General features: G+C 49.2%; 1 protein-coding gene across 2 annotated transcripts in view; it reads right to left on the reverse strand.

Moving 5' to 3' along the window:
* nr1h3 (nuclear receptor subfamily 1, group H, member 3) overlaps positions 1 to 14,133 on the reverse strand; it is a 462,162-nt gene that overhangs the window by 49,444 nt on the left and 398,585 nt on the right. For both annotated transcript variants that reach the window (XM_078220325.1, XM_078220324.1), the window contains exon 4: positions 11,395 to 11,600. In XM_078220325.1, the coding sequence (XP_078076451.1) occupies positions 11,395 to 11,600 (206 nt within the window). The remainder of the gene's footprint in view (positions 1 to 11,394; positions 11,601 to 14,133) is intronic.

A 14,133-nucleotide genomic window follows, 5' to 3' on the forward strand; every position in this document is an offset into this window, starting at 1 on the left:
TCCTGACAAAAAAGGATGTGGCGGAGTTCATAGAAATCATAGAAACCCTGCAGTACAGAAAGAGGCCATTCGGTCCATCGAGTCTGCACCGACCACAATCCCACCCAGGCCCTACCCCCATATCCCTACATATATATCCACTAATCCCTCTAACCTACACATCCCAGGACACTAAGGGCAATTTTTTTTTTAGCATGGCCAATCAACCTAACCCTTTGGACTGTGGGAGGAAACCGGAGCACCCGGAGGAAACCCACGCAGACACGGGGAGAATGTGCAAACTCCACACAGACAGTGACCCAAGCCGGGAATCGAACCCAGGTCCCTGGAGCTGTGAAGCAGCAGTGCTAACCACTGTGCTACCGTGCCGCCCATTGAGAATGTTTTGAGGGCAAATAAAACTTTGAAAAATGTAAATAAAGATGATGGTGTGATACAATACACTCAGAGAGTGTTGTTGCTGTGGCAACATGTATATTTACATGCATTGTTGTAGCCTGGAGCTATATGGATAATGACAGTAGAGGCTCCAACTTTCTTTCCATCATATTACATATTACAGCGGTGCAGAGGGAGGACAATTCGGAGGAGTCGTGTAGCGAGTCACTCTGGGTGGAGCTTAGAAAGAGGAAAGGCGCAGTCACTATGTTGGGGGTGTACTACAGGCCCCCCAACAGCCCAAGGGAAGTGGAAGAATGGATATGTCAGGAGATACTGGATAGGTGCAAGAAATATAGGGTTGTTGTAGTGGGAGACTTCAATTTCCCTGGTATAGACTGGAAATCGCTGAGGGCAGGGACTCTGGATGGGGAGGAATTTGTAAAATGTGTACAGGAGGGTTCGTTGGAACAATATGTGGACAGCCCGACTAGAGAGGGGGCTATACTGGACCTGGTACTGGGGAATGAGCCCGGTCAGGTCTTCAAAGTTTTGGTTGGGGAACATGTGGCAAATAGTGACCACAATTCTGTTAGCTTTAGGATAGTGATGGAAAAGGATGAGTGGTGTCCCAAGGGTAAGGTGTTGGATTGGGGGAAGGCTAACTTTATTGGGATCAGGCAGAAATTGGCAGCTCTTGATTGGGAGAGGCTGTTTGAGGGTAAATCCACATCTGGTATGTGGCAGTCTTTTAAGGAACGGTTGTTAGGGCTACAGGACAAGCATGTGCCTGTAAAAAAGAAGGATAGGAAGGGTAGGATTAGAGAACCGTGGATAACCAGGGAAATTGAGGGACTGGTCAAAAGGAAAAGAGAGGCGTATGTTAGGTCCAAGCAGCTAAAAACGGAGGGAGCTCTGGAGGAGTACAATGAAAGTAGGAAAGTACTCAAACGGGGAATTAGAAGAGCAAAAAGGGGTCACGAAATATTCTTGGCAGACAGGATTAAGGAGAATCCCAAGGCATTTTATTCATATGTTAGGAACAAAAGGGTTGTTAGGGAAAAAATCGGACCTCTCAGGGACAAAAGTGGGGACTTATGCTTGGAGCCCAAAGAAGTAGGGGAGATCCTAAATGAATACTTTGCGTCGGTATTCACAAAGGAGAGGGATGTGTTGACTGGGAGTGTCTTGGAGGGGAGTGTTGAACCGTTGGAGAAAATCTCCATTACAAAGGAGGAAGTGTTAGGTTTGTTAGAGAATATAAAGACTGACAAATCCCCAGGGCCTGATGGAATCTATCCAAGGCTGCTCAGGGAGACGAGAGGTGAAATCGTTGGGCCTCTGACGCAAATCTTTGTCTCATCACTGGACGCAGGTGAGGTCCCAGAGGATTGGAGGATAGCCAATGTGGTCCCGTTATTTAAGAAGGGTAGGAAGGATAACCCGGGTAATTATAGGCCGGTGAGCTTGACGTCCGTGGTGGGGAAGTTGTTGGAGAAGATTCTTAGAGATAGGATGTATGCGCATTTAGAAAGGAATAAACTCATTAACGATAGTCAACATGGTTTTGTGAGAGGGAGGTCATGCCTCACTAACCTGGTGGTGTTTTTTGAAGAAGTGACCAAAATGGTTGACGAAGGAAGGGCCGTGGATGTTGTCTATATGGACTTTAGTAAAGCGTTTGACAAAGTCCCTCATGGTAGGCTGGTGAAAAAGGTTGGATCCCATGGGATAAAGGGGGAGGTGGCTAGATGGGTGGAGAACTGGCTTGGTCATAGAAGACAGAGGGTGGTAGTGGAAGGGTCTTTTTCCGGCTGGAGGCCTGTGACTAGTGGTGTACCGCAGGGCTCTGTATTGGGACCTCTGCTGTTTGTGATTTATATAAATGATCTGGAAGAAGGAGTAACTGGGGTGATCAGTAAGTTTGCGGACGACACAAAACTGGCAGGACTTGCAGATAGTGAGGAACATTGTCAGAGGCTACAGAAGGATATAGATAGGCTGGAAATTTGGGCAAGGAAATGGCAAATGGAGTTCAATCCTGATAAATGCGAAGTGATGCATTTTGGTGGGAATAATGTAGGGAGGAGCTACACGATAAATGGAAGAACCATAAAGGGTGTAGAGTCGCAGAGGGACCTGGGTGTGCAAGTCCACAGATCTTTGAAGGTGACGTCACAGGTGGAGAAGGTGGTGAAGAAGGCATATGGCATGCTTGCCTTTATAGGACGGGGCATAGAGTATAAGAGTTGGGGTCTGATGTTGCAGATGTATAGAACGTTGGTTCGGCCGCATTTGGAATACTGCATCCAGTTCTGGTCGCCACACTACCAGAAGGACGTGGAGGCTTTGGAGAGAGTACAGAGGAGGTTTACCAGGATGTTGCCTGGTATGGAGGGGCTTGGTTATGAGGAGAGATTGGGGAAACTGGGGTTGTTCTCCTTGGAAAGACGGAGGATGAGGGGAGACTTAATAGAGGTGTATAAAATTATGAAAGGCATAGATAGGGTGAACGGTGGGAAGCTTTTCCCCGGGTCGGTGGTGACGTTCACAACGGGTCATAGGTTCAAGGTGAAGGGGGGGAGGTTTAACACAGATATCAGAAGGACATATTTCACACAGAGGGTCGTGGGGGCCTGGAATGTGTTGCCGGGCAAGGTGGTGGAGGCGGACACACTGGGAACGTTTAAGACTTATCTAGACAGCTATATGAACGGAGTGGGAATGGAGGGATACAAAAGAGTGGTCTAGTTTGGCCCAGGGAGCGGCGCGGGCTAATTGTTCCTTGTTTCTCGTTTCAAGGCTTCATTCTATGATCATCTTGCTGGTGCCAGTACGGAGCGAGACTGCGGATAGTTGGGAACCTGTCTCGGGGGCAGGGAATTCATATGGTGATCGTGGAAGTGGAAATGACTAGGGTTGGGAAGCATTTTCCGATCAGGGCCATTGTGATCTCCTGGACTCGTTTCGATCGCCTCAGGGGGTCGGAGAGGAATTTCCCAGATTCTTTTTCCCCATATTGGCCCTGGGGTTTTCACTCTGGGTTTTCGCCTCTCCCTGGAGATCACATGGTCTGGAATGGGGGGGTGGGGGTGAGTTAATAGGTTGTGATGAACAAAGCATCGTAGCTGTGAGGGACAGCTCGGTGGATAGGATATTGGTATGTAGATAGGCTGGAAAATTGGGCGGGGATCCTGGATTCAGGATTCAATCCTGGACCGGGGAGCGGCGCGGGCTTGGAGGGCCGAAGGGCCTGTTCCTGTGCTGTATTGTTCTTTGTTTCTATATGGCTGGCCAGGAATTGCTCTCACTCTCACTGCTGTAATTGATGTTTATAATTTTACTCTCAGCTTGTTTGGCTGTGTTGTGAATGCACTTTCTTTGACCATTAATTCCTTGGGCAGGACTTGAACCGAAAGCTTCTGATTCAGAAGCATGGATGCTACCCACTGTACCACCAGAACTCCTCAGAAAAGGCAAACCTAGAGGATCTAGAATGAGGCACCTGACAAAATATCAGCAATAAGTGGGATGAAGATTAAGGGGCAGGAATATTGAAAAGGCTGGATATGCTTTGAGTGGATAAGTCATCCTGTCCGGATGGCTTGAATCCCAGGTTGCTAAAGATGTGGGAAGTGCTAGAGGATTGAGGAGTGGCAAATGTAACCCCCTTATTCAAGAAAGGTGCAAGGACAGTCCTAGCAAATACAAGCCGACCAGTTTAACATCAATAATGGATAAGATTTTAGAAACAATGATCGGGGGGAAAAACTCAACAGGCACTTGAAGGAGTTTGAGTTAGTTTAGGAGAAACAGCATAAATTAGTAAAAGGTACATTGTGCTTGAATGAACAAATGGATTTTTTGATGCAGTGACAGAGAAGGTGAAGGGAATGCAATGGATGTTGGCTGTGTGGGTTTTAAGAAAGTCTTTGGCATAAAAGGGTGGTTAACTTCTGGAATCGAAGGGTCAGTGTCAACTTGAATAAAGAAATGGCTCAGTGACAGAAAACAGTGAGCCATTGTAGAGCCATTCAGCTCTGACCAAGGGTCATCCAAACTCCAAACATTGGCTCTCTCTCTAGATGCTATCAGACCTGCTAAAATTTTGCAGCATTTTCTGTTTTTGTGATAGTTGTTTTTCAGGCTGAGGATGGGAGACAAGTTCAGAGCATTACTTTTTTGACATAGCTTAATGACTGGAATAAAGAATAAAATTTTAAAATTTGTCAATGATGTCAAACTTCGAGGAATGAAGAACAATGAGGATGATACTATTCGACTGCAACAGGATGTAGACAAGTTAGCCGAATGGGCAGGCAGGTTAGCCAAACTGGTTAGCCAAGTAGATGGAATTTAATAGAGAAGTGTGAGATGAGGCATTTTGGCAAGAGGGATAGGGAGAGGCAACATGGGACACTTTTAAAGGCTGTCTAGGAACAGGGTCCTGGGGGTTCATGTGCACCGATCTCCGAAGGTGACCGAACATGTTGCGAGAGTGCTTAGTGAAGCATATGGGATCTTGGTCTTCGTTAAAGAGATGTTAATACAGAAGCAGGGAGGTTATGATGAACATTAATAAAACACTGGTTAGGTTACAAGTAGAGCATTGTGTCAAGTTCTGGTCACCAAACTTTACGAAGAAGTGAGGTCCCGAGAGGGTGCAGAGGGAGATTTACCAGAATGGTTCCAGGGATGGAGGTTTTAAACACAGTTTGGGTGAAGAAGCTGTGATTGTTCTCCTTGACACAAAAGTGATTGAGGGGACATTTGATAGACGGATAAAAGATTATGACAGGTTTAAATATGGTACTCAAGGACAAACCCTCCTCATTAGCTGATGGTACAAGGACAAGGGAGGATTTTGGGTGAGATTTTCCGGGGGGAATGTGAAGAAGAATTATTTTACACAGTGAGTGGTAATGACCTGGAACTGACTGTCCATGAGATTGGTGGAAGCAGAGACAATAAATGATTTCAAAAGGAAATTGAAAGGACACTTGAAGGAAATAAATTCACAGGGATGGAGCAGGGAAGTGCAACGGATAGATTGCTCCACGGAGACCTGGCATGGATTCAATGGGCCAAATGACCTCCTCTGTGCTGGAAATGAATCCTATGACTTTAAATGCGCACTTAAGTTCCCAACCTTGGCTAACTCACAGAGCATGGAACTAATAATTTTTAGCTGTGCTTGACACTCTTGCCAAAAACCTCCAACCTCGTAAATGGCTGGGATTCTCCGGTACCGCTGCAGTAAATGGAGTTTTGGCTGAATGCCAAATTCTCCATTCTTACTGGCAGCAGGGTGGATACAGATGAGATTGGAACATCCTCCTTCTATCTTCCTGGTAGGTACTCTCTTGAAGATTTCATAACACTCATGATGGGTGAGAATGGGAAATATCCCTTAGCACAGGAGGGTAAGAAATTAAAAAGCATTGTTAAAAATTCTTTGGCTGCTCAAACACTAGGGGGGCAATTTCCCCCCCAAAAATCTAAGTGCCCAACGGGAACAAAACTGGGAGATTTTCCCGCCCGTTTTTTTGAGTGTACTTAGTGGGGTGGATTTCCGACACTGTGCATCACAGGGTACAACAGAGGGATTTACACTGGTAAGGAGGCGGGTATAATCCCGTCAGAGAGGCCAACATCAGTGCGCTGAATGGGTCACTGCGCATGTGAGTAGGCCTTGCCCGGTGCACAATGCCAGGGTACCCAGTGGATACAGCTAGGGTGCCAAGCTGGCACTACCCAAAGGGGCAACCCCCTGCCTCTGACCTCCCAGGGGGCCTCAACGGCCTCTGTCCCCATCAGTGAGGTGATCACGCATGATGGGGACCATACGTGATCCCCGCTGGTGGGAGAAACATTCGCAAATCCTGATGACACCATCCCGGGCTTGCTAATTACATGGAAATGACAATTTCCATATTGTAATCAGGCTTGTGCCGATTCCCGGCACGAGGCTGATTAGGCTTAAAAAAAAGAGGGCCTGGAAAAGCCACGACTGGCATCCCGCTACAGGCTCCCCGCTGATATTTCCGAGCCTGCTACGCTACTCGAGCAGTGCAGCATGATGCACTATCAATCAAGCAAAGACTAGTTTGTATGCTAGAACAAATAGGCTTTTATTCGCAAAAGACTTGGAGCACACCCATGCTGATGAACTGGTCCAGGGACTGAGGCAGGGGGGTTGGGAGCAGTCACCTTTATACCTGCACCAGGGGGGGGAGGAGTCTCAGGCAGGGCCGGCAGGGGCATGTCCAGGCATGTCACACACACACACACACACACACACAGGCAATAAGCTTAACAGTGGTTTACCACCCACTTAACAGTGGGTGAGGTGGGTGGAACGATATTTACAGAATTACAATTTTACAAATTCAGTCTCTCTGGGGGCTTGATCTGCCGCTGCGACCGCCGTAGTGCCGGTTGTGGTGTCGGTTCCGATGGCCGCGGTATTGGTTCAGGCACCAGGCCGTAGTTGCTCGAGTCGTCTGTAGTCCCTTCCGGTTGTCGGGTGCGTGGTGGCGGCTCCTGTGGTTCAGGCGTGCTGTATACGGGGGTTGGGGGTGTGGGTCGTCGTGGTCCCTGGGGCACCTGCGGGTGACAGGTCTCGAGTGGAGACCGTGTCCTCCCGCCTGTCGGGGTACGCCACATAGGCGTATTGGGGGTTGGCGTGGAGGAGCTGGACCCTTTCGACCAGGGGGTCCGACTTATGGGTCATCACGGAGCAGGACAGGGCCTGGGGACATCAGCCACGACGGTAGTGCGGTCCCCGCGGAGGACTTTCTGGGGAAAACAAACACTCTTTCGTGAGGGGTAGCATTGGAAGCTGTGCAAAGGAGTGATCTAATCGAGCGTAGCGCATCAGGGAGGACCTCTTGCCAGCAGGTGACTGGAAGACCTTTAGATCTCAGAGCTAGTAAAACGGCCTTCCAGACTGTCGCGTTCTCCCTCTCTACCTGTCCGTTCCCCCTGGGGTTGTAGCTGGTGGTCCTACCCGAGGCTTAGCCTTTGGAGAGCAGGTACTGTCGCAGCTCATCACTCATAAAAGAGGATCCCCGGTCGCTATGGATATAGCTAGAGAAACCGAACAGGGTGAAGAGGCTGTGGAGGGCCCTGATGACTGTGGCCGAGGTCATTTCCGGGCAGGGAATAGCGAAGGGGAAACGTGAATATTCGTCAATGACGTTGAGGAAGTATATGTTGCGGTCAGAAGAGGGGAGGGGGCCTTTGAAGTCGACGCTTAGGCGTTCGAAAGGGCGGGTGGCCTTTATGAAGTGTGCTCCGTCTGGCCGATAGAAGTGCGGCTTGCACTCTGCGCAGACCTGGCAGTGTCTGGTTATAGACCTGACTTCCTCAATGGAGTAGGGCAGGTTACGGGCTTTAATGAAGTGAAAAAACCTGGTGACCCCCGGGTGGCAGAGGTCGTTGTGGAGAGTCTGCAATTGGTCTATTTGTGCGCTGGCACATATTCCCCTGGATAGGGCGTCTGGGGGCTCATTGAGCTTCCCGGACCGGTATAAGATGTCGTAATTGTAGGTGGAAAGCTCGATTCTCCACCTCAATATTTTATCATTTTTGATCTTGCCCCGCTGCGTGTTATTAAACATGAATGCAACTGACCGTTGGTCCGTGAGTAGGGTGAATCGTTTACCAGCTAAGTATTGGCGCCAGTGCCGTACAGCTTCCACTATAGCTTGTGCCTCCTTTTCGACAGAGGAGTGTCGAATTTCAGGGCCTTGGAGGGTTCGTGAGAAGGCAGCCATGGGTCTGCCCGCCTGGTTCAGGGTGGCGGCTAGGGCGAAGTCAGACGCATCCCTCTCCACCTGGAACGGGATGGATTCATCTACAGCGTGTATCGTGGCCTTCGCGATGTCTGCTTTGATGCGGTCGAAGACCAGGCGGGCCTTTGCCGTCAGAGGCAAAGAGGTGGATTTGATGAGCGGACGGGCTTTATCCGCATAATTGGGGACCCACTGGGCGTAATACGAGAAGAAGCCCAGGCATCTCCTCAGTGCTTTGAGGCTGGTGGGGAGGGGAAGTTCCAGGAGGGGACGCATGCGTTCGGGATCGGGACCGATGACCCCGTTTTCCACAACACAACCAAGGATGGCGAGGCGGCATGTGCAGAATACGCACTTCTCCTTATTATAGGTCAGATTTAGGAGAGTGGCGGTGTGGAGGAATTTGTGGAGGTTGGCGTCGTGGTCCTGCTGATCATGGCCGCAGATGGTGACGTTATCCAGGTACGGGAAGGTGGCCCGCAGCCCGTTCTGGTCTACCATTCGGTCCATCTCACGCTGGAAAACCGAGACCCCGTTGGTGACGCCAAAGGGGACACTAAGGATGTGATAGAGGCGGCCTCAAAGGCAGTATATTGGCGGTCCTCCGGGCGGATAGGGAGCTGGTGGTATGCAGATTTTAAGTTGATGGTGGAGAACACCCGATATTGCGCAATCTGATTAACTGTGTAGCGGTTAATGGTCTGACTGTAGTCAATGACCATGCGATGTTTCTCCCCAGTTTTAACAACTACTACTTGGGCTCTCCAGGGGCTGGTACTGGCCTCGATGATCCCCTCCCCTAGGAGCCGTCGTACTTCGGACCTAATAAAAACTCTGTCTCCAGCACTGTACCGTCTGCTCTTGGTGGCGATGGGCTTGCAGCCGGGGGTGAGATTTTCGAACAGTGAGGGAGGGGCGACTTTAAGGGTCGAGAGGCTGCAGGTGGTGCGCGGTGGGCGATCTAAGAACTGGTGATTGCAAACAGAGAGCGGGGGAAAAGGCCCATTATACTCCATGGTGACGCTCTTAAGGTGACACAGGAAATCTAGCCCCAGGAGTACGGCAGCGCAGAGTTGTGGCAGCACGAGGAGCCTGAAATTTTTGTACACTGTGCCCCGTACAGTCAGGGTCGCCACGCAGTACCCGAGGACATCCACCGAGTGGGACTTTGAAGCCATGGAGATCGTTTGCTTCACTGGCAGTACTGAAAGAGCGTAGCGACTCATTGTGTTAGGGTGAATAAAGCTTTTCGTACTCCCACAGTCAAATTAACAGTTTGTAATGCGACCGTTTACCTCGATGTCCATCATGGACCTGGCGAGTTGGTGAGGCCTGGATTGGTCCAGCGCAACCGAAGCCAACGTTGGATTTTGCGACGCGGCTGATGGCGTCCAAGATGGCGGCCCGCATGGCTCACACGCAGCTGCAGGCGTCCAAGATGGCGCCCCGCACGGCTCACACGCGGCTGAAGGCATCCAAGATGGCGGCCCGCATGGCTCACAAGCGGCTGAAAGTGTCCAAGATGGCGGCCCGCATGGCTCACACGCGGCTCCCGGTGCCCAAGATGGCGGCCCCCGGGGGTCGCACGCAGCACTACCTGGCTTGGAGGTCGATTTCGCCCTGCATACTTTCACGTAATGGCCCTTCTTTCCACACCCGGAGCAGATCGCATCCTTCGCCGGGCAGCGTTGTCGGGGGTGCTTCCCCAGGCCGCAGAAGTAGCACTTCGGGCCTCCGGAGACTGCCGCAGCTGTCGGGTCATTGGTGGCACGTGGCGTGGCATAGGCTTGCGGCCCTCCTGAGTACAGAGGTGGCGGCGACTGCAACGTCCATGATGCGCCCCCGTGGTCGGGGTGTAGGCCTTGAGATTACGGAAGGCCACCTCTAACGAGTCGACAAGCGCCACAGTCTTTTGTAGGTCCAGCCCACCCTGTTCCAGCAGTCGCTGTCGCATATAGTTTGACCTGATACCCGTGACATAGGCATTTCTGATTAAGTCCTCAGTGTTTTGGGCGGCTGTTACGACCTTGCAGTTGCAGGCCCTGCCAAGTGCTCACAACGCACGCAGGAATTGATTGCCCGATTCTCCTGGCTGTTGTCTGCGAGTAGCCAGAAGATGTCTGGCGTAGATTACATTAGTCTGTTTGTTGTACTGGCCTTTTAAAAGTTCGATCGCATCCTCGTAAGTTTCAGCGTCTCTAATCATTGAGAATATTTGATCGCTTACCCGGGCGTGGAGCACGTGGAGCTTGTCGGTTTCGGTCTGGACGACGGAGGAGGTGGTGAGGAAAGTTTCGAAACATCGCAGCCAGTGATCGAAGCTGTTAGAGGCTCCTATGGCATGATGATCCAATTCAAGTCCATCGGGGTTCAGTATCTGCTCCATCCCAATACTTTTGTGAATAAAATTGATGCACCATCAATCGAGCAAAGACTAGTTTGTATGCTAGAACAAATAGGCTTTTATTCGCAAAAGACTTGGAGCTGAGGCAGGTGGTGGGGAGCAGTCACCTTTAGACCTGCACCAGGGGGGGCAAGAGTCTCAGGCAGGGCCGGCAGGGACATGTCCAGGTATGTCACACAAACACACATGTGGGGTTTACCACACAGCAGGCTGGGAAAAACGCACCCAAGGTTTGGGGAGGCAATGAAAATTATATTGTATTTGTCCAATAATTTAAGGCAGATGCTGTACGATGGATGCACTGAATGTAGTGTTTACCTGTTGAGTACGATGTGCATAAGTGCTCATTCTGGGACAATGTGCATCCTTTGAAAAATGTGAGTGAGAACAGTGAGTGAGTGATATTGCTGACTTGAAACAAATGCTGGAGAGAAAGGAAATCTCTAAATCAGAGGATACAAGCTATCAATTGTTTGATTATTCACAAAGAAATAAATAGAAGAAAATGTTCTAAGTTCACAATGTAATATTTTATACAGAATATAGAAGTTTTTAATTTTAATTCGTTTGAAATGTTAGTTGTATACATAAGCTCTTTACTGAAAGAGAAAGAATGGAATCTGTATATTAATGGAGTTTAATTGGGGTTTTACATAAGACCTTCTAAATAGACAGAAACTTTAAGTTTTATTGTGGGGTTAAGACGTTATGCTTGTAATGTGTAATTGTATAAATGAATGCACATAAATGTATGTAAACATTGATTCCCATGACCAACTGACCCTAAACTATAATATATATGCCCTGAACACTTACTGTCACTTTCAATCGGTCACTCAATGAACGCTTGTTACACTGTTGCTGAGCAGCAACCAATTTTCTGATCATCTCAAGCTGCGCCACATTGAGTCTTGGGGTTTCCCAGCTCGACAGGGGGCATGAGGTCACCCGCACAGTCCGAGTCACCTCTTCCTCCAGCTTCTTCATCTTCTTTAGTCGAATCTGTTCCTCTGAGAGGACACCTATAAAACAGTTTGGTTTTAGCAGGGACTCACACAGAATGAAGGATAATCTCTGAGTAATCTCAGCACAGTCACACAGCACTGTACCTGCAGTCACTCTTTAATCTCACCACAGTCACACAGCACTGTACCTGCAGTGACTCTTTAATCTCAGCACAGTCACAGAGCACTGTACCTGCAGTCACTCTTTAATCTCAGCACAGTCACACAGCACTGTACCTGCAGTGACTCTTTAATCTCAGCACAGTCACACAGCACTGTACCTGCAGTCACTCTTTAATCTCAGCACAGTCACACAGAGCACTGTACCTTCAGTCACTGTTTAATCTAGGCACAGTCACACAGCACTGTACCTGCAGTCACTCTTAAATCTCAGCACAGTCACACAGAGCACTGTACCTGCAGTCACTCTTTAATCTAGGCACAGTCACACAGCACTGTACCTGCAGTCACTCTTTAATCTCAGCACAGTCACACAGAGCACTGTACCTGCAGTCACTCTTTAATCTCAGCACAGTGTCACATAGCACTGAACCTGCAGTCACTCTTTAATCTCACCACAGTCACACAGCACTGTACCTGCAGTCACTCTTTAATCTCACCACAGTCACACAGCACTGTACCTGCAGTCACTCTTTAATCTCAGCACAGTCACACAGCACTGTACCTGCAGTCACTCTTTAATCTCAGCGCAGTCACTCTTTAATCTCAGCACAGTCACACAGAGCACTGTACCTGCAATCACTCTTTAATCTAGGCACAGTCACACAGCACTGTACCTGCAGTCACTCTTCAATCTCAGCACAGACACACAGCACTGTACCTGCAGTCACTCTTTAATCTAGGCACAGTCACACAGCACTGTACCTGCAGGCACTCTTTAATCTCAGCACAGTCACACAGCACTGTACCAGCAGTCACTCTGTAATCTCGGCACAGTCACACAGCACTGTACCTGCAGTCACTCTTTAATCTCAGCACAGTCACAGAGCACTGTACCTGCAGTCACTCTTTAATCTCAGCACAGTCACAGAGCACTGTACCTGCAGTCACTCTTTAATCTCAGCACAGTCACACAGCACTGTACCTGCAGTCACTCTTTAATCTCAGCACAGTCACACAGCACTGTACCTGCAGTCACTCTTAAATCTCAGCACAGTCACACAGAGCACTGTACCTGCAGTCACTCTTTAATCTAGGCACAGTCACACAGCACTGTACCTGCAGTCACTCTTTAATCTCAGCACAGTCACACAGAGCACTGTACCTGCAGTCACTCTTTAATCTCAGCACAGTGTCACATAGCACTGAACCTGCAGTCACTCTTTAATCTCACCACAGTCACACAGCACTGTACCTGCAGTCACTCTTTAATCTCACCACAGTCACACAGCACTGTACCTGCAGTCACTCTTTAATCTCAGCACAGTCACACAGCACTGTACCTGCAGTCACTCTTTAATCTCAGCGCAGTCACTCTTTAATCTCAGCACAGTCACACAGAGCACTGTACCTGCAATCACTCTTTAATCTAGGCACAGTCACACAGCACTGTACCTGCAGTCACTCTTCAATCTCAGCACAGACACACAGCACTGTACCTGCAGTCACTCTTTAATCTAGGCACAGTCACACAGCACTGTACCTGCAGGCACTCTTTAATCTCAGCACAGTCACACAGCACTGTACCTGCAGTCACTCTTTAATCTCACCACAGTCACACAGCACTGTACCTGCAGTCACTCTTTAATCTCAGCACAGTCACACAGCACTGTACCTGCAGTCACTCTTTAATCTCAGCGCAGTCACTCTTTAATCTCAGCACAGTCACACAGAGCACTGTACCTGCAATCACTCTTTAATCTAGGCACAGTCACACAGCACTGTACCTGCAGTCACTCTTCAATCTCAGCACAGACACACAGCACTGTACCTGCAGTCACTCTTTAATCTAGGCACAGTCACACAGCACTGTACCTGCAGGCACTCTTTAATCTCAGCACAGTCACACAGCACTGTACCAGCAGTCACTCTGTAATCTCGGCACAGTCACACAGCACTGTACCTGCAGTCACTCTTTAATCTCAGCACAGTCACAGAGCACTGTACCTGCAGTCACTCTTTAATCTCAGCACAGTCACAGAGCACTGTACCTGCAGTCACTCTTTAATCTCAGCACAGTCACACAGCACTGTACCTGCAGTCACTCTTTAATCTCAGCACAGTCACACAGCACTGTACCTGCAGTCACTCTTTAATCTCAGCGCAGTCACACAGAGCACTGTACCTGCAGTCACTCTTTAATCTAGGCACAGTCACACAGCACTGTACCTGCAGTCACTCTTAAATCTCAGCACAGTCACACAGAGCACTGTACCTGCAGTCACTCTTTAATCTAGGCACAGTCACACAGCACTGTACCTGCAGTCACTCTTTAATCTCAGCACAGTCACACAGAGCACTGTACCTGCAGTCACTCTTTAATCTAGGCACAGTCACACAGCACTGTACCTGCAGTCACTCCTTAATCTTG

Source organism: Mustelus asterias, chromosome 9 (genome assembly GCF_964213995.1).
Source record: "Mustelus asterias chromosome 9, sMusAst1.hap1.1, whole genome shotgun sequence".
Lineage (NCBI taxonomy): Eukaryota > Metazoa > Chordata > Chondrichthyes > Carcharhiniformes > Triakidae > Mustelus > Mustelus asterias.